General features: G+C 33.6%; 1 protein-coding gene and 1 non-coding gene across 2 annotated transcripts in view; both read right to left on the bottom strand.

Annotated features, from left to right (window-relative positions):
- Positions 1–232: 232 nt before the first annotated feature.
- Positions 233–305, bottom strand: TRNAF-GAA (transfer RNA phenylalanine (anticodon GAA)). Its single transcript has one exon. It is a non-coding gene; the product is annotated as a tRNA-Phe (tRNA).
- A 2,942-nt stretch (positions 306–3,247) lies between these two features.
- LOC125828729 (uncharacterized) overlaps positions 3,248–20,889 on the bottom strand; it is a 30,038-nt gene continuing 12,396 nt past the window's right edge. The window contains exons 10-15 of the mRNA XM_049508067.1: positions 19,949–20,013; positions 18,923–19,023; positions 7,809–7,904; positions 5,834–5,901; positions 3,956–4,001; positions 3,248–3,599 (exon numbers count right to left, since the gene is read on the bottom strand). Coding sequence (XP_049364024.1) covers positions 3,519–3,599; positions 3,956–4,001; positions 5,834–5,901; positions 7,809–7,904; positions 18,923–19,023; positions 19,949–20,013 — 457 coding nt within the window. The 3' untranslated portion in view covers positions 3,248–3,518. The remainder of the gene's footprint in view (positions 3,600–3,955; positions 4,002–5,833; positions 5,902–7,808; positions 7,905–18,922; positions 19,024–19,948; positions 20,014–20,889) is intronic.

The raw sequence follows: 20,889 nt of genomic DNA, 5'->3' as shown, positions 1-20,889 counted from the left end.
CCTATAGAAAAAGTGCAAGTTTAACAAGTTTTGATGTTTGACCACACAATGAATCAACAACATATCAATGTGATCCCATAAATGGAGTTTAGAGAGGGTTGAATATAAACATATATATTAAATAAGGTAAGAAAAAGAAATACAATAAAGAAATTGTTATGTTAAAAATTGTTAAATCACAAACTATAAAATAAAACCAAATCAAAGGAAAACATAAAATAAAATAAAATAATGCGGTGAACGTGGATCGAACACGTGACCTTCAGATCTTCAGTCTGACGCTCTCCCAACTGAGCTATCCCCGCTTAATATTTATATTTTATCAACTATTTTATATATAATTTATTATCCTTATAAACATCCGACAACTATTTTTTTTCTCACTACCCATAAGTAGGGGTGTGCACGGGTCGGTTTGGATCGGTTATTGGTCAAAACCAAAACCAAACCAACTTAATTGGTTTTAAAATTATCAAAATCAAACCAAACCAAATATAATATACATTTATCGGTTTGGTGGTTATCAGTTTCGATTTGGTTTGGTTTGGTTATTAACCATACACAAAAATAAAAGAAACAATTCATTCAAAATGTGAAAAAAGTGACAACAATCCATTTAAAACGAAAAATAGTTAGAATGACTTAAATTACTGAACTTTCGATCACTAAATTTATTATCAATAAAGCTTTAAAATTCACTATATTGGCCTAGAAGGAACAACCAATAACATTTTCAGTCCCACAAAGAATTGTCATAGATACTCATATACATGAAATCAATAAGATAAATGTTTTCATCTTGGGCATTTTTACTTTTAATAATTAAATTATAAAGAAATTTTAATAAAAATATATATAAGATCTTTAAAGTTGTTTATAAAAATAATATATTAAGTATGTATATTAATAAAATATATATATATATATATATATATATATATATATATATAATTCATCGGTTTGGTTTGGTTATTTCTTCAATTTTTTCGAATAAAACCATAACCAAACCAAATACTATTGATTTTCAAAATTCTAAAACCAAACCAAACCGAACTCAAATAAAATCAATTTTATTTTATCGATTTGATTCGATTATTCGGTTTGAATCGATTTTTATCCAAACCGTGAACACCCCTACCCATAAGTCATAACAAGTTTTTATATTTGCATCTCTTGTTTGACTTAATGTCAAAATATAGGAAATATATACTAGTACTATATGAATTGACTTTATGTGTTGGACGTAACAAAATGAAATAACACGACATGCGATTAGCTTAGGATACACGAAAAATATTTAGCTAAATATAACAAACATCCAAACGTAAGAAAAAGGCTACTTAAGAGTTGTCACGTATTTCACATATTGCTTCTTAACCTTTTACATTGTTTATTCAAAAAAGTTTAAATGTTTCAATAACTTCTTTTTTATTCTTTGTTTATGGCTAATGCAAGAAAAAGTTGGAGAGTCTCAACTATTATAACTACTATTACTTGTAACCTTTCTTTATTCTCCTAATTACTTGTAATTGTTTTTATTTCCTATATTTTTGCCCACCTCATGCCCTCCAAAATAACAAACATGTGACTTAGTTTCTTCATAATTCTTTAGTTGTTTTTTTTTTGTCAAAAATAATGTATTTCAAAATATTTTCAGTTTTTTAAATATGATTAATTTTTTTTAAAAAAAAAACACTTAATGAGATCCTTTAATGGTTTACTAGCTCTAGAATAATCAAGAAACACACATTTCACATTTGAGAATACGAGGACTAATATCTTTCACATGATAAATTTGTTATGACATATTTAGGAATGTTTATGGACAATGACATGGAAGAGCAAGGAAAACTAGATGTTACTGGCTAAAGAATGAATAATAGGCCATCTAATTGAGTATCTTATACTTTGGATGCACATGTACAAAACAATAGAGAAAGTGATAATTGACTAGTCTATGAAAAATCATTCAATATTGAAAAGTGAGTTATATCAAAGAACAAATATTATAATTGAAAATATGTAGAAGATAAAATTCATTGAGTAAGAATTTTACAATCTTTCAAGTTCTTAATATATGTGACAATACCAATTTTTTAATATTCGAACATTAAAAAATGATCACTCATAATCTAAATGAGGTCATAGATTACTGCGCAAAGCGAATATAAGTTATCTAGTAAATAAATAAATAAACTTGAGGGGAAAAGAAAAGGAAGAAAATGCAGTTATCCTGAGAGGGGTTGCTTGTATTGGTGAAAGCCATTTCTGTTGAGTTTAATACATTTGTTTCTTTATTTCTTGAGAAATCTTCTGTTTACTTTATCAGTGTAATTGTGTTTCTAGATAACATACACATGTACAAACGATAAAAGCTGGACTATGAAGTTTTGAAGAAGAAAGGGGCCATCATAGTTTCCAGGTGCTTCTTATGCAATGAGACAAATGAAACAAATAGTCATCTATTTTTGCACTGCACCTTTACAGCACAACTTTGGTCTCTATTTCTCAACATAACAAAGACAAGCTGGACTATGCCGGAGCATACTGCAGATTTGCTTAGTTGCTGGATGAAAAGAGGAGGCAGCAAAAGTCAAAAGAAGTGGTGGAGGATCATCCCACAATGCATCTGGTGGACAGTTTGGAGAGAGAGAAATGGGAGGTGTTATGAAGATAGATCCAATTCCATCCAGAAAGTTAAATGGAATTGTATAATATCTTTCTACTTTTGGTGTAAAGAAGTAGGTTTAGAGGATATAGATCAGTTTGTAGATTTATTAAGATCTCTGTAAGTATCTTGTTTTTTAGTTATTTTTTTTTTATCCAACACTTTTTGATGGTGTCCAGCATGTCCTTAATGCTGAGGAATACACATTTACCAGTTTTAAAAAAAAACGATAAAAGCTATTCACAAATGAATCAAAAGAGATATTCTATATAGATTAACTTGAAATTCAGTACTTCAAGTCTTAGTTGTGCGGAATCTTCACTTTTGATGCCGCATCCATGTTTGATTCTCCAAAAATACACTACTTTTGGCGAATCCAACATGCACACGTTGACATTTTTGAAGAGACCGAGCAACATAGCTTCGAAGTTGTAGTCACAAATTTCAGTTATCTTAGCTAGGTTGCTAAGCAGGTTGGAGAGAGGACCACCGCTAAACAATGACAAGATCACATCAATGGAAGATGAAACTCCTTAATTGTATTTATACATGGGAATTACAAAATCAACAAAGGACAAATCACATATGGTAATGAGATAAATCAAAATTGGCTTCTTCCAAGTACATGAAGATGTAAGGCATTATTATAATTGTTCAACACTGAAAGCATTATTTACCAAAACCTAATCACTAGATTTTGTAAGGACAAGAGCTTGTCTTTATTAGAATGTCCCATTTCATAATATCACTATTGCAATTATAAGTAACTGTTTTTGTACTGTTACGTGTATCCTCAAACAGAGGAATGAAGGAGCTTTTCAAATCTACTGTGGTAACAACTATATCAGCTTTACATCTTGAGGTGGTAATACTTGTCAAGGAGCTTCTCGGTGTATTCTCCAAAAGTAAGCGACTCATTGGATTGAATCAACTGATAAATAGAACAGACATCACAGTTAACCAAGGCAAAAAATCAAATTGCTTATACTTTTTGTAGACCTGCCAACTGTAGCTATATATTCTCTGGCAGGGGGTGGAGGATGAAAAAGGGGGGGGGGGGGGGGAGTAGTCTACTGTCTACAAACAATTTCAGCAAAGAATTGAGGACTTCCATGGTCATAGGGCTGGTGGGACATCATCACAACTATTTATGTGAAGAGATGGAAATTCAACAAAAATTCTCACAAGTAATGGCTTCTCTTTTTTTTTACTTAAATTAGAATGCGGTTTCCACTTATCCAAGCAAGATATCTGTTATATATAGTAATATACAAGTCACATGCATACCTCCCGATGAATATGCACCTCCCCTGGAAAATAAAGCTTTTGGTCCCTATAAAGATCATAGAACAAGTCAAGTATCAGTTATATTTACATGCATAATTGGATTAAGCATGCAAAAGAAAATACTTGTAGTGACATAGGTGTTTAAAGTCAAGAGAATCATAAAAATATTGAATAAATATAGTAAATGGTTGTGTTGGCACATAAATTGTTAAAGGGTGTTGTGTAGAATATATGAACTCTATATTACACAATTCAGAAGTCCAAGAATTAAGAGAAACTTTCCTCAATTTATGTAGTTTGGAGTTCATTTAAATGAGTCGTCTATTTTCACTTCTTTATTAACAATGAGTCCTTTATACTCATCAAAAATAAATGAATAAACAAATAACTGGGTCCTCTTTTATGTTATTACTAATAACAGAGTTTTTGAAATTTTTTCTTTTTTTCTTCTTCTTTTTGTCTTGTTCTCTCTAAAGATTTTACTAGAAGAAAGACTTCTTGTATTTGCATATATTTTTACATTCCATGAGAATTGGAATTTATACAAGTTAATCCTAACTAATTAAGGAGAGACCATCATTACGATAAAAGGAAATATTGTATTCCTATATTCATGCTTGATGGTGCAACTACATTGTGCTTCTAACTTCTCCAAGTAATTAGGTTCCCTCCTATGATTGTACAGTAATCGGATGTAGATCTTCTATCATCTAAAGATCCATTTTAATCCGTATCTGTAAAACCTTCTATCTGGAGGTGACCATGTTTAGAGAAAAGCAAACTTTTACCTAGTGACTTCAAATACCATAAAAACTGAATGACAGCTTGCATACGAGGATCTCAGGGATCATGCATGACCGACTCACTAAGTTCACTGAAAGGCTATGCCTGGTCTAGTGCTAGAGAGATAAATGAGTCTTCCGAACAACCTTTTATGAATATGAATTGACCCTTCAACCCCCATTTGCAACTTTTGATTGCTTTCAACAGGCGATTCTGCTAGCTTGCAACTTGTCATACCACTTTCTTTCAAGAGATTTGAATATACTTCCTTCGAGAAATAAAGATTCATCTTTTGATCTAGCAACCTCAATCCCCCAAAATAATGCAACTTCCCTAGATCTTTGATCTCAAATTTTTGTGCTAACAAATTCTTCAATCGGGTCATCTCCTCTTTGTTATCTCCAATATTATTATGTCATTGTGCCCCCAAGGCCTAGCTCAAGTGGCAAAAGGTGGAGGATTTGTGGCTTAGGTCGCAGGTTCAAGCCCCACACCATGCAAAGCGAAGCCCGATATTTAAGTGGAGAAGGGTAGAGGGGCGGGCCCATTATCCACCGAGTTTAGAAGGCTGTGATTGGTCCAAAGGGCGGGTCACGGACGGATTTCTCGGTTATCAAAAATAAATAAATATATATTATTATGTCATTGACATACACGATGAGAAAAGTGAATTTTAAGGAAAAAATTATGCCCCATAATTTTAATAGGACTCCAAATTAGAAAATAGAATTTCCTAGAACTCTAAAAGTAAATTATTTTTCAAGCATGCCTCAGAGAAGAACGGTTGAAAGACTTTCAGAAATCAGATTTTTCAAAAGTGCTTATTAAATTTTCTTTTCTATTTAAACTACTTCTCTTTCTCCAGTGGCACTTCTCAAAATTGAAATTTAGGTGGACAAATGTCTCTTCTATGGTCTAATGCTAGGGACGGACTAGTGTAAAAATATTCTACCCCAGGAGAAAGAAATAAACTAGGAACGTCCTTTGAACTTGATTAGATTTATGTATAAGTGGCAGGAGATAGAGGGAACCATGGAACACTATGAGCATGAACCAAGACATAGGGTCAGCCATTTTTAATTGAAAATTCCATACCAATCAGGTTGCATGAATAATGCAAATGTTGTGCGATCAACACCAGATGCTGCATCACCCCTTGGTGCCTGTTAAAAAGTATGAACAGATAGAAGTTACAACACCAAACATTTCAAGAACTGTCTTCTATGGGAAATAAAACCTCTAATTATTCAAGAACTGGGAAAGACGAATTACTCTGTCCACCCAAATATAAATACATACAGAACGCACAAGCACTTGACTGGCCTAATTTGAGTGACAGCCTTCCATGTCTAAGCCAAATGAATATTATAGAAAGAAAGCAGCAAGATAGAAGCTTATATCATGTCTTGAGCAATTGGCCAGATTTCACATTATCTGCAATTTTACTGGTCAATTGCTCTCATTTTTTATTTTTTTTGAAACTGGTAACTTTGTGTATTTCTATCAATAATTAAGATCATTCAGTACATTGGTTGTACTTGCACCATATTTACATCAAAAGACTCTTAAGAAACTGGAGCTATTCTAGTCTTCTATAGGGAGCTTTATACATCAACAATTTCCACAGTTTCTACTGAGTGAGACTGTCTACACCAAAAACTGAAGAGCAAAATACAATTCATCTTCATCTGTTGGATAGAGTTGCTTCTATTTTCAAAACATCTAGAATTCCTCTCTTTCCCTATTGTCCACCATATACAAGCTGGAGCCATTCTCCATCTTCCTCTATCTCTGACCTCCAAACCTGCTTCTTCCCAACATGCTAGAGTTTCAGAAATCTTTCCAGGCATTATCCATGTGATACTTCTGAGTGCCAGGAACATCCTCCATACTTGACCAGTTATTTTGCAGTGGAGGAAAAGGTGATTAACTGTTTCTGTAGTTTCCCCACATAGGCAGCATCTGGGACAGATAGTAATCCCTCTTTTCATCAAATTATCTTGAGTAAGAACTGCTTCTCTTGCCAAAAGCCAGACAAAACATGAAACCTTATATGGTATCTTAGCCTTCCAAATGTGCTTCCAAGGCCATCCTACCATTTGATGATTGGTTTGGTTCATATGTTTGTAAGCTGCTTTCACTTTGTAAGCACCACTGTTGTGTCCATTCCACCATAATCTGTCAGCCCCTTCTTGTAAATCTCCAAAAGTTCCCAGCAGATTGAAGAAAGCAATCACGGACTCACCTCCCAGTCATTAGGCATTCTTCTGAAGGTACTATCCCAACCTTGGTTTGACCACTGTTCTGCCACTGTATTATGTTGATGAAGTACAAGATTGTAGTTGTCAGGGAATTTCTCCTGTAAACTCTCAGTCCTTAGCCATACATCCTTCTCATAATCTGTTAACTACCTGGGTCATCTTCTCATGTTTCTGGTGTCCACCGAGGCCCCATGTCAGAATTATGGGCTCCAAGATCATCTTTCCTAGTCAATATTTGTTGATTCCTAAAGAACGGCACTTGTAATATCTGTTTTCTTTTATTGTAAATGTTTCACTGACAAAAAACCAATTCCTTCACCTATTATTCTATAGTTACACTAAAAGAGAAACTAACAAGCATTCTACAGTTGTAAACCACTTAACGCATAGCTTCCCAACAAAATTACTTGGTTACATGAGGTAGGCAGAAAGGTTATAGATTGGGGAGTTACAGACGCTCTTCAATTCCAAGACAGAATCGTAACAGGACCGATGAATTCCTACTGGAAATTAACATTTATCATTGTCAGGACCCTGATCTTCCATGGGAAATTTTACTTATCATCTTTATCCTTATGGTATTAGGCATTCAATGAGGAGGTCGTACCACATGCTTCAAGTGAAATACAGCAACTGTAATATTTTAATGAATAAGAAAGGATCTAGTTGGGAAGTGAGTAAAATCATGGATTCTCTATTTCAGTAGCATCTCTCAAAAACCCAGCAATTAATTTTTCATAAAAGCACATATGTAACAAGAATAACAAACAGCTCAATAGAAAAAAACATATTTTTTTAAAAAATTTTACCTGAACACAGTGTGGTGTCGCACAAAGTTGACCACTTGAGAGGATCTCAGTTGTTTCACCTATTTGGTATGCTATTTCATCCACCCCATACTCCACCTAAAATAGGAAATAGTACATGAAGATAGATTACAAACCTTAAAGAAAAATCATGGCAAACTCCTCATACACCTTCAATATATGAATAATCACGGCAAACTCAAAATGAGACAAAAGCTCTGAAGTCAAGAATGTACATGAGAGACAAGAAATTTAGCATACTTGCAATATAACTCCGCATGCCAAAATTAATAAAAAATTAAAATGAAAGAGTTGACAAAATGCAACATGAAACAGATTTTTTGCATGTTTAAATGATATTAGATGGTCATTCAATTTTTCTTTGTTAAGTGCATCAGCGTATTAGCAAATGTACTCATTCTTGCAATGCAACTTGAAGTGTTTATCAAGAGGAGATGGGTATTAGCTCCAATTTCTTTTCTAGGAAATTCATAACAGGTGCCCATACTGTGCATGGTATAATCACAAGAATCGCACCCAAAATGTGACTTAGGGTCAATGAAGTAGATGAAAGCAATGAAAAATCAAAGTTCAGATTTAAAGAAGCTAGATGATTTATTCCCATTTCCTAAAATTTGGTGGGAATGTTACCCAGACTTGTACTAGTGGAGTTATTTGTGTGCGCACAAGCTAACCCAAACGCCACCATTACGAAAAAATACTCCCTCCATTTCAATTTGTTTGACTGGTTTTGACTTGGCAAAAAGCTTAAGAAAGTAAAGAAGACATTAGAATTTCGTGGGCTTAATTTAAAGATATGTAGAATGTACCAAAATGTCATTTAACATTGTGGTCTTGAGCATGCCATGTATAAAGTTGAATTAAAGAGTTGCCAAAAAAGTAAAGAGACATTCGTCTTTAAACGGACTAAAAAGGGAAGTAGGATAGACAAATTGAAATAGACAAATTGAAACAGAGGAAGTAATATTCATGAGAATCATATTATGCCATTGTCTCTTCAATGACAAAAGAGAAACACTTAGATAGCATCCTAAGCATCCATTATATTTCTTCGATGGATGTTCAACTTATACTTCCAGATGTGTTCCCCCTACATGTCTTCTTTTTTGTGCTTCAGGTTAGTGAAACTGCCTTCTCCATCATTTGATGATCAGAGGATAAGAAAATATAAAAGAAGTAACTATGCCCTCAACTTCCTCATGAGTATTTACTCTACATCCTAATTACCATTAAGTCATACACTAACTTTATGCCTATTCACAAACTCATAAATAAATGAACTCCAATTCATGTGGAGGGAAGAAAAGATGTACCAGGGGAACACAGTTAATGGAAAACATTCAAATGCCATCATAAGTTAAATATAAACCCAAAACAAACAGGGCACACAGCAATAGCCTCTAACGACACAACTAGGTGAATTCTTGATAGCATCCTAGGAAGATCAACTTTATTCGAGGACAAGAATGAAGCTTTGGAATCTCTTAGAAGGCCATTTTAAAAGAAGTCAAATATAGAAACTTCAAAACAAGCTAATTAGGCTTCAACTGGAAAAAAGAGAGTCTAATTTTGGAGGAAGAGCTCAAGCCAAGGAGGATCTTTTGCCCAAGTGCTATTACTATTTTAAGGTCTAAAACTTAAGTCCAACATGAGGTAGATTGGGGGGGGGGTGTGTGTGTAAAGAATCAACCTTTGAAATAGGTCACAATCAGGCCACATTAGGACGATCAGTAGTCTAAAATGTGCCAAACTTGCACCCCAAGAAACCCCCACTTGGGTCACATTCTTAGCATCATTCTTGAAGTTCTTGAATTAATTCTAAAATTTCTTATTTATCTTTATTTCTTTTACTTTATACTTTGTTTTTAGATTTTACATATTCTTTTTTATTTATTCAATTCTTATCAAGCTATATCAACGCGGGTCGGTCAACATTTTGTTCTTGATTATCTCGAGTGTTTCTTAAAAAAATTGTAGCTTAAAAAGTTAAGCTAACTGTCAAAAAAAATTCAGTAGCTTAAAAAATAAGCTACCAGTTGATATTCTTGTCCAAGATCAAAATGGAAACCAAGAAGAGGGGTAAAATCAAGAGCTTGAAGGTTAGAGCAACTATTACAAATTCTTGTTGGTAGAGTTTCTTGAAAATTCTTTTTCTTTTCTGGAGTTGATTCTTGTTTCACCAATCCAATTCATCCTAGGACTTGGTAAATTCTTTATTTTCCACATCTTCCTTCTGGGGTTTGTGACATGTAAGGTTTAACGATAAATCCAAAAAGGAACCACCAAAAGTAATAACTTTGAGAGGATGAAGACAAGAGTGTGACATCATTAGAGGCAAAAAAACCGAGATTTTTTTTTTTGAGATATACACCTATATATTTTAAATGTCTTGTATAGGTAGTAAAGAGGAAGCAAGGGCTTTTGTAGAAGCCGAATTAAAAACTAAGGATGGGGCATGCTTAAACTGTTTGGAAGGTCGAATGTACAATTTGAAGAATGGAATGAGGACCAAGGTAATGTTAATAAGTGCCATGAGAATTGACAAAGAGTTTGGCTACAATTTAATTAGTACTTATACTGTTGAGGTTGAACATACCTTTTGCTGAGCATATTTTACCTTACATGTTGAAAAGAGTAAAAGTAAATAAAATTGTGTTATTGTCATTCACTCTTGGAGTTGGAGATATGAGGATGTGATTTGGTGTGACGTAATTTTCATGTATAACTGTCATATCTTGTTGGGCAAACCATGGTATGCTTGTAATGGAGCTTAATACAATATAGAAAAGAATTGATACACTCTCAATATGAATAGGAAGAGACCCTCTCTTGCATCATCGACACCATCACAAGTCTGTGAAGAACAAAAAGCGCATAGAGGGAATATGGAAAAATTTGAGATAGAAAAGATTGAGAGGAGTATAGGAGTGTATGTTGGGTGAAGAGAATGGCATGTCAAGTGAGAAGAAAAAGTGTGTTTGAGAGAAAAGAAAAGAGAGATGGCCATGAGATAATAAAAGAGAAGGATGGTTGTGAGGTAGAGAGAAAGAAAAAAGGGTTTGAATGAATAAAAAAGTTTTGGTGAGGAAAAACTGACTCAAAAAGACCCTTAGACTTGTCCCTAGTTGTTTCTTTAAATGAAGGTAATGTTGTATTCTTAGGCATTAAGGAGATAATGGCTACCATCAAAAGAGATTTACAGTTGGCTCAAAGCTAAAACAAAAACTTGCAACACAAAAACCTATAAGGATCTTATAAATCTAAAATCTATCCAGCATCCTCTATACCCTCCTCTTTACACCAAAAAAAGAAGTCCTCATACAGTTCCAATTGATTTTCTGAACTGATTCAGCAGTACTCTCAAAACATCTCATGTTTTTTACTCCAAATTGTCCACCATATGCAGGAGGATCATATTCCACCACTTCTTCTAACTTTTACTCCCCCATCTCCTGATCCAGTAGCTCAAAAGATCAGCAGTATGTTCTGGCATGGTCCATCTAGTCTGTCTCATGTCCAAGAATAATGCCCACAACTGGGAAGTGACTTTGCAATGTAAGAACAAATGACTGTTTGCATCATTTGCTTTCCATTACAAAGGGAATACGAAGAGGCTATCTGGAAGCCTCTCTTTTGGAGCTTTTCATGGGTAAGGCAGGCTCTTCTAGCAACCAGTCATGAAAAACATCTTAACTGGCACTTTGTTCTTCCAGATCTTCCCCCAAGGGCCACTAATTTTCCCTGGTAACGCATGCACTTTCCTTCTGTATAGCCTGGTTACTGAGAGCTTTCCATCACTGTTATGTCTCTATCTTACTGAGTCAACTTCCATGTTTGTGCCCCTAAAATCATTTAGAACCTGCAACAGAGCAGCTACTCTCCCAATTTCCCAGTCATTCAAGATTCTTCTAAATCTCAGATTCTATCCATGGAGAGACCATACCTCATTAACCATTGCTTCTAGATTGGTACTAAGAATGAACAGATCAGGATAGGAAACCATTAGGAGCTCCTGACCAATCCATAGCACTTTCCAGAACTTAATTTTGGTGCCAGTGCCTAATTTGATAGTAATGTCCCTGACCAACTGGTTCCACAAGCTCCAAATTGTTCTCCAGACTGAAATCCCATAGGTACTGTTGACTGGACTTGAACACCACTGCCCATTTTGACCATATTTGCTGACAATCACTTCCCTCCAAAGAGTTTGCTCATTTCCAGATATCCATACTCATTTGGTTAATAGGCATTTGTTTTGTAACCCCAAGTATCTGATGCCACGACCTCCAACACTTCTGCACAGCTGTGCAATTTGCCACTTTACCAAATGCATACAGTTCCCTCTTTATTACCCAACCATAAGAAGTCTCTTCTTAGCTTGTCTAATCTTTCTTTCACCTTAGCAGGCAAAGGAAAGAGACACGTAACATAGGTAGGCAGGGAATCTAGGACAGAGTTTATCAAAATAGTTCTCCCACCCAAAGATAGGTACTGAGCCTTCCAGTTAGCTAGTTTCCTTTCAGTTTTTTCAATGATACCTTCCCAAATCACCTGTTCCTTGTGTTTGTTCCCCAATGGCATGCCAAGATACATAATTGGGCATTTCTCAATTCTGCAACCCAGAGTATTAGCAGAGGCACTTAAAATGTGACGAATTTGCACCACAAGAAACTCCCACTTAGACCACATTTTCGGCCCTTAAAATGGGTTCACTTGCGGCACAAGAAGGACCAGATAGGTGTGAAAATTGTTAGAAAAGTGGTTGTCAAGTTACTAGCAAGTTGTCTTCAAGATTGCCAAAAAAACGAAGAAATAACCAAACTGAACCGATAAATCTATCTATACTACCTTAAAAGTATAAACTACCTAGCTTAAATGTTAAATTATTATAATGCTCCCCCTCCCCCCCCCCAAAAAAAAAAAAAAAAAAAAAACTTAAAACAATTTAGTATATCTTCTATAATATATATTGTATTACTAGTTTCTGGGTACGCGTGTGGCGCGTATAGCCAAGTGTACCCATTACAATAACTTATAGTATATGACAATTGTGCTCCACATAAGTCCTTAGACATCTTATTATATGTTTGACTTGTAACTGTTATTTTTTATTTATGTTGCAGTAAAAATAAAAAATATACATGATGGTGGATATATGAAGAATTTTTACCAATTAGTGTTACATAGATATTGTTAGAGTAAGAGTGTTTGTTCATTTGAAAATTAAAATAGTTATCTAATTTTATATGGATCATTGATAATGAACTTTATACTTTAAGATCTCTTTATTATTAATTTAAGAGGCAATATACTAATTCATGAGATAATGAACTAATAATAAATGCATTTATAGTCATTCAATATATCTGTCAAATATTTCATATTATCCATGTAAAACACAAATGATCTGGCATATAATAAAATATCTAATCTTTCATTGAGATAATTTTTAATTTCATTTGGAAATAAGAAATATAATATTGTACATGTTCCACGCCAATAATTATATAAAATCTAAATAAGTAATATCTATTTAATTGTAATCTAGACACAAATTTCTTTATATAAGCAGAGAACATATTTAACTAAAAAGGAATAAAAAAAAGAATACATTATAAAGGAACATTTAAAACTAATACAAAATTCACTGACAAATGGTCATCACTATAAGCACTTTACATAAAATAGTACAAATAATTCATTATTTTTTTGTAATTCATACAACATGATTAAAAAAAAAGTATTATTTTCTTCCAAACATTTTTTACAATTAATCAATCAATCAATCATAATGTCTTCATTCCAAATACAACAATAATGTTCTTGCCCTTCACAGTTTTACAAAGATCGATGACAACTTTTCTTATGCGGTCTATGACTATGACCAGAAAGGAAATAAAAAAAAAAGAAAGAAATGATTACCAAAGATAAGAAAATGGATCTTATTTTATAAGAGAGCATTGGCATTAACATACTTTAGTAAGAAGATCAGATAAGAGATTTATAAATTCATTTCCCTTTCTAGGTGACTTTAAATAGGAAAACCTTAGGTGATGGGATATGAAAGGAAAAAGAATTAAAGAGGTCCATCAGTTTCCTACTTAATTATGTCCTTTGGTCTTCACCTGTAATTCATTAAACAATATAATTAGGAGTCTTTTTTGTCTTCTTGATAATAATTACTTATAACAATTTAATATTAATTCACCATACAACATGAATAAATTGTATCCGAAAGAATTTGATAAATTTGATATTGGCTTAATGTGTAACTCTCCCTTGTAGTAGTTAAAATTTACTACTTAATATTTAATTAACGATGTATTAGATGATTAATAGTATTTGTATTTGATATAGGGAAAAAATGGTAATCTAACTTTTGCCTCACATTCTTTTCACTATTAGTATAATATGAGATGACGATGATATGATATATGATTATTAAATTCTTATTATACACATATAGATTATACATGATAAGTATTATTAAATTAGATGATAATTAAAATGAAGTAATTTAATGTTTAAATTAAATAGTTAAATGCTTTATAACATTTTAATTTATAGTAGGGGTAAAACCATAATTCAACTTTTAACTTTTTTGTTCCCACTTATAGTAATATATAATTTAATATAATATTAATTAGAATTATTTATTTTTATTATATTGAAAGCAGACACCTTTTCACATTGAAGGTTGTGACATTGCCAAAGAGTTATAACTATTCCGATTAGTTGTGACATTTTTGAAGGGTTGTGACTTTTTTGAAGAGTTGTGACTTTTCTGAAGGGTTGTGACTCTTCCAAAAAGTTATGACTTTTCCGATGAGTTGTGACCTTTTTAAGGATTCTGACTTTTTTTTTAAGACATAACAAGCATTTTTTCATACACTACCCTTTGTTGCCAACAAAGAAGGATTTCCTCACATTTTTAAACTACAATTTTTTGAAATTTTCTTTTGTTCTTCTTCTTCTTAAAACACCTAATTGAGTATATCTTCTATATTTTATATTATATTTATTTATATTATAGTATATTAAAAGAAGGCCTCTTCACATTGAATGCTTATGGTTTTTCTAAAGAGTTGAGACTTTTCTGATGAGTTGTGACCTTTCCGAGGGGTTGTGACTTTTCCGATGAGTTGTGACCTTTCCGAGGGGTTGTGACTTTTCATAAGGGTTGTGACTTTTATGATAAGGCACAATAAGCACATGCTCATACTACCCTTTGTTTTGTTAACTTTGAATGGAGGAGTCCCATCACATTTTTAAACTACAATTTTTTATGTTCTCTATTCTTCTCTTCTTAAAAACTCAAGTGTGATTTAGAGACGTTGAGAATCTCAAAGTTCAATGGAGTATGAACACTCTCTAACATGAATGTTAAATTGATATAATACTCAAACTAAAAACATTCAATTTAGTATATCTTCTATATTTTATATCAATATTTATTTATATTATATTATATTATATTAAAAGTAAGAACTCAAACAATACAATAATAACTAAGTATTGCACTATAGGAGAGGGAGAAAAAAGTATATTTAAGAGGTGTAACTAAGATATTTTAAGAGTGACTTTTATTTTTACATATTACAATAAGTTTTAAAATGAGAAAAAAAATTAAAAAATGGAAAAAGATAAATTTAATTGGTGGAGGTCATAGAGAAGTGTCAGATCACCTTATCTATATCTAACTTTATATTATAAATAGTTATAGGTGTTTTTCGGATGTTCATTTGACAACTTTCAGTAGTAATCAAAAGAAACTTTACATCCACTATTCATAGGAACTTATAGTTTATCTTTTCATTTATAATTGTTTGTTTTTTTTAATTTAATGATATTGACATTATTTTTAAAAATAGTGTAGTACATGGTTTGATATTCACGTGCAACGCACGTGCATCAAAACTATATATATATATATATATATATATATATATATATATATATTATTATACAAGCATAATATATTATTTTATAAACAATTTTAAATATCTTATACTATATGTTTTCATCAAAATTTACTTAATTTATTTATGAAAGCAAAAAGGTCCAAGACGAGAACATTTATCTTATTGGGTTCATATATGAGTGTCTATGATAATTTTTTGTGGGACTAAAAATGTCATTGTCTCTTCCTTCTAGGCCAAAATGATGAATTTTTTAAGTTTTATTCACAGTAAATTTAGTGATCGAAAGTTCTGGAATGTTAGTCGTTCCAACAATTTTTCGTTTTGAATGAATTTTTTAAAATTTGTGTATGGTTAATAACCGAATAGTCGAACCAAACCGAACCGAAACCAATAATAATCAAACCGATAAATGTATATTATATTTGGTTTGGTTTTGATAATTTAAAAACCGATTAAATTGGTTTGATTTTGATTTTGACCAATAATCGACCCGTGAACACACCTAGTAGTAGTATTTTGCAATCACATAGCCTCCTATTCTTCAAGGTATGTTGTTGGTGGTGATGGATGAATTGACACGACATATTCAAGGGAAAATACTATTAAACCCTCAGGTTGATAGTTCGGATGGCTCAGGCTTGGCTAGGGATTTACATGATGGACCTAGCCATGACCCAATAACTTTGGTTAAGATCAAATTTACTTAAGGCAAGACCTTGGCAGTGGAGTGGCTAAGGCATGCAAGGGAAGGTGCCGTCAAGGCATGACAAGGGATGGACAAGCTAAAGAAAAGCAAGACTATGATTGTGGCATGATTGTGGCTAAGACAAGTTTGTGGACTATGAGCGAGGCAAGGCAAATGACTAAGAAGATTGGGCACCAATGGTAAGATGTGTGGGAAAGAACCTGCGCACAACATAGGCATGTGGATAAGGCGCAAAGTTGCATGTTAGGTGGGCTTTTGGCACCAAATTTGAAGGTTGCCTACATGTACTGCGCACATGCGTTGCAATTGGGCAGTTACATAGTTTCTAGTTGTTTGTGGCATTGTCAGCACAATTAATAAGACTTGTATTTTGAATTCAAATAGGCCTACCAGTAGGGGGATGTCAACTACATAGGATAAGACATGTGTATGGCATGTGACAAGGTGTTGTCACCTATTTATTGTCATATACCAGATTTGGCTTGTGGATGAATTTTGTAAGGCTGAGTGTTTGTGTGCTTCTTTGTAGCACGAGTTAAATACAAAATTGGGAAGTGATTCATGTATGTGCCTTGTGTTGTAATTTCTTATGCTAGGCTAATCTAAGTGCTAAACTAGATTGAGGGAAAAAGAAAGTGGGTTGAGTCATAGTTGTGTGATTGTTGCATGGAGTTAAACCAGAGAGAGTTGACCCTATAATTGATACAATTGTATATTATGTACAAATGACATACTATTGATTGACAACACATGATGGAGTTAATCATAGACGGGAGGTTTGAAAACAGACCTAAGAGTCAAAAGGTTTCAGGTTGAGCAGGAGTAAGACTGAGTACATGAAGTACAAGTTCGATGACGCATCATATGAAGCGGATGTGGAAGTGAGGGTTAATGCACGGGTCATCACCACGACAGGAAGCATCAAGTATCTTGGGTCAATAATCAAGGAAATGGAAAGATCGACGATGATGTTACACACCATATTGGAGCAAGGTGGATAAAATGGAGGCTCACATCTAGTGTCTTGTGCGATTAAAATGTGCCACAAGAATTAGAAGATAATTTCTATAGAGTAGTTGTTATACCAACATTGTTATATAGGGGGAAGAGTGTTGGCTAGTCAAAAATTCACACGTTCAGAAGAATGAAATGTAGCAGATATGAGGATGCTTAGATGGATGTGTGGACACACTAGGAGGGATAAGATTAGGAATGAAGATACATAGGGCAAGGTGGGGAGTGGCCTCAATAGTGGACAAGATACGAAAAGTGAGGCTGAGATGGTTCGGGCATGTAAAGAGGAGCACAAATGCCCTGATAAGGAGGTGCGAGAGGTTGGTAGTGATAGGTCTAAGGAAAGGTAGAAGTAGACTGAGGAAGAATTGGGGAGAGGTGATTAGACATGATGTGACACATTTTCAGCTCACCAAGGACATGACCTTAAAGATAGGAAAGCACGAAGGTTAAGGATTAGGGTAGAGGGTTAGTAGGTAGTCGAGTCATTTCTCTCTCCGGTTGGAGAACATGGTTCTAGCTTAGATCACCTTTTCTGCTCCCTCTTCTTATTTGTATCAATATAATTTTCTATTATTATTTTTTTTCTTCAACTGTATTTGTAATGTTGTTTCTTTTACTTGGGTTATCTTTACTATTTTCGTTGTCAATACTTTTTTATCAAATATTCACTATAACTTTTACTCTTGTAATTGTCAAACATGTTTTCGAGAATACTTTTTCTTAAGTCGGGGATATATTGGAAAATGGAAACATCCTCCTACCTCACACAAGGTAGGGGTAAGGCCTGCGTGCACCCCACCCTCCCCAAACCCCACTTATGAAATCACACTGATATGTTGCTTTTACAGTTCTTTTTTTTACTGTTGTTGTTTCTTTTTCTTTGGTTATCTAATATTTTTCTTTTCTTAGTATTTTCATTAGAACTTCTTGCACTCTTGTATTTTTCTCAAACCTGTTTTGAATGCTTTCCTTGAGCCGAGGGACTATCAAAAACAACCTTTTTACCTCACATAGGGTAGGGTTAACATGTGTGTACACTGTGTATGTTGTTTTCTCTTTTTGATGACTATGGTGTCTAGGCCAGCTTTCGCGCACCTCGACTAATTCTACGGGATACATGTAACAACATCACATTTTTATTACTATGTATGTTGTTGTTGATTTACGTAGAGCAATTTATTCAATTCTTGAATCCTAACTCGATTCTTATCACCTCTTTCTACAAACTAGATCATTTTAAATATGGCTAGATGAAAATGACTTCTTGATCATCAGAAGAAGATTTTATATTGTACTGGATCAGCTAAAATGTGCAATACAGGCAATAATCTTTAATGACAAGGCGTAATGAAAAGAGTAGTTGAATAAGAAATCAGGAACAACTTATCAAGGACCTATATAGTTCTAAACTATCCTTTTGCTTTAGCATGTAATGAGTAGAAAGAATATACCTTGACTATTTGACCAGTTCGTGTTTTTATGTAAAGGCCAGCATCACTATCAGGGCTATGTATCTCTACAGCATCTCTAGTAAACATGCCACAAGTAAGACCTACAAGTTGAAATCAACCAGTAATCAGCTAAAGCAGGAGATAGGGCAACGAACAAGTAAATATCCCAGAAAAGAAAATAAGACTAACATTAAAAATATCCACCCAAGTTACAATGTCATCAAAGATCTTTATATTCATGCAAAATGGTTTGGCGATGTAAATGGCAATACAAAAACTCGATTGAAGGGTGAAGCTGCATCTGTGCAGGTAAAGAAACCATATATTTTTCAATTAACATTTTCGTTTAGGAAAGAATATGGAGCTAGATCTACAAATAGCAGACCCCTGTTTTTTTTTATGACACTTTTTTTTTTTTTTTTGATGACAACCCCTGTTACCTTGGACTTATCTTCCATTCTCCACATAAATCCCTCCATTGACCCCACCAACATACTAAATGACAACATATATACTGGAAAAATGGAGGTTTTATCATCACTACAAACCTGTCTTTTACAGTTACAAGATCACCAACTGATTGGTAATTACCCATATACCTAAAAACACAGAATCAAACAGACAAATACTCAACAAAATCAGATAATACGGCATGATCAACGATACCAATCACTATCCATGGTTCTCTAGGCTAATGTTTCAGATATGAAGCAGCTTGACACTAACTTATTAAAATCGTTATAGGCTTAACTTTCACTACTAATGACCAGCTAATTGTCTTAATGTCAAACTAGTACTAATAACAGGCAGATAAAATTTGCAGTTGGAGTTCCTTGAGGAATACCATTTGATTAGATGGTATGTGAAGTGGTGACTGTAAATCATTTACCAAGTTTTAAACATTAATTAAGTTTTTTACATTATTCAGCTTCCTGATTGAGTTGTAATGCAGTTGTAATACCATCTTGCTACATGTACCTACAATTCAAGAAATTTACTAAAAGCGGATTTCAAAAAACTAAGTACCAGTAAGAGAACCGTGATCTGTATGCCATCCACACCATGATGACATGGAAGCATGGGCGGGGCAGCTGCAAGAAAGTTGTACACTTCGTTAGCTGAAGACTACAAATATTCTGAATCAATGTATCATCCCTTGATTATTGCATTTATATTATTGGAGTTTACATATTCTAAACCTTTGCAAGAATCAATATAGTTAAAAAAAACTATGTGTGCCAACAGAAGGCCATAAAATATTATTGTATGAATAAACTAACTCCAGTAGACTACTCAAGCAGCATTGAAGACGTAAAGCAAAAATCTAATGTGAATGACAGCCTTGAGCTTTTGCTCGCCTGGGAACTGTCAGTTTGTAACTAGATGTGCACTTGTCTACAGAAAGTCACTGCTGCAATGATCACCTATGTGGCTAGGACTCTTCAAAATCCCTGCCACACCTGTGTTGACACGACATGGATGTGGGTGTGAGATCCACACCAGATTTGGTCAATTTACTGTAGGTGTTTTGACCATGTCTATGATCGAAAAGTATAGATTGATTGGATATTTGGTTTGATATTTGAGTTTATATGTCATATATAAAATATTACAATGCTTTGCTATTTAGCGAGATCTCGTGTGCATAAAATATTAGATGCTTATAAATAAGTAAATTTATTAGTTTTAGTTCAATAACTTTAATCAATCGAGATATATACTATATATGTCGTAATTTACACTTATTGGTTGTATCTCAGGCTCAGCACCCGTATCCCCACAGGAATCCATACCCCCCAAATACTAAAGTTTATGTGATGAAGAATCAGACATCTAGATCTGCACCGATATCGGATACCCACACCTGAGTCTAAGAAACATAGATGATAACAGTCTATTTTAATCCGTGAATATGTCTTCTAAATCTAAGGAAATTCAAAGCTTAGTGCCCCTTTACTGGTAGCATT

This window comes from Solanum verrucosum, unplaced genomic scaffold (genome assembly GCF_900185275.1).
Source record: "Solanum verrucosum unplaced genomic scaffold, falcon-dt-bn FXZP01000195.1, whole genome shotgun sequence".
NCBI classification, from domain to species: Eukaryota; Viridiplantae; Streptophyta; class Magnoliopsida; order Solanales; family Solanaceae; genus Solanum; species Solanum verrucosum.
This window is presented reverse-complemented; position numbering and strand designations above follow the sequence as displayed.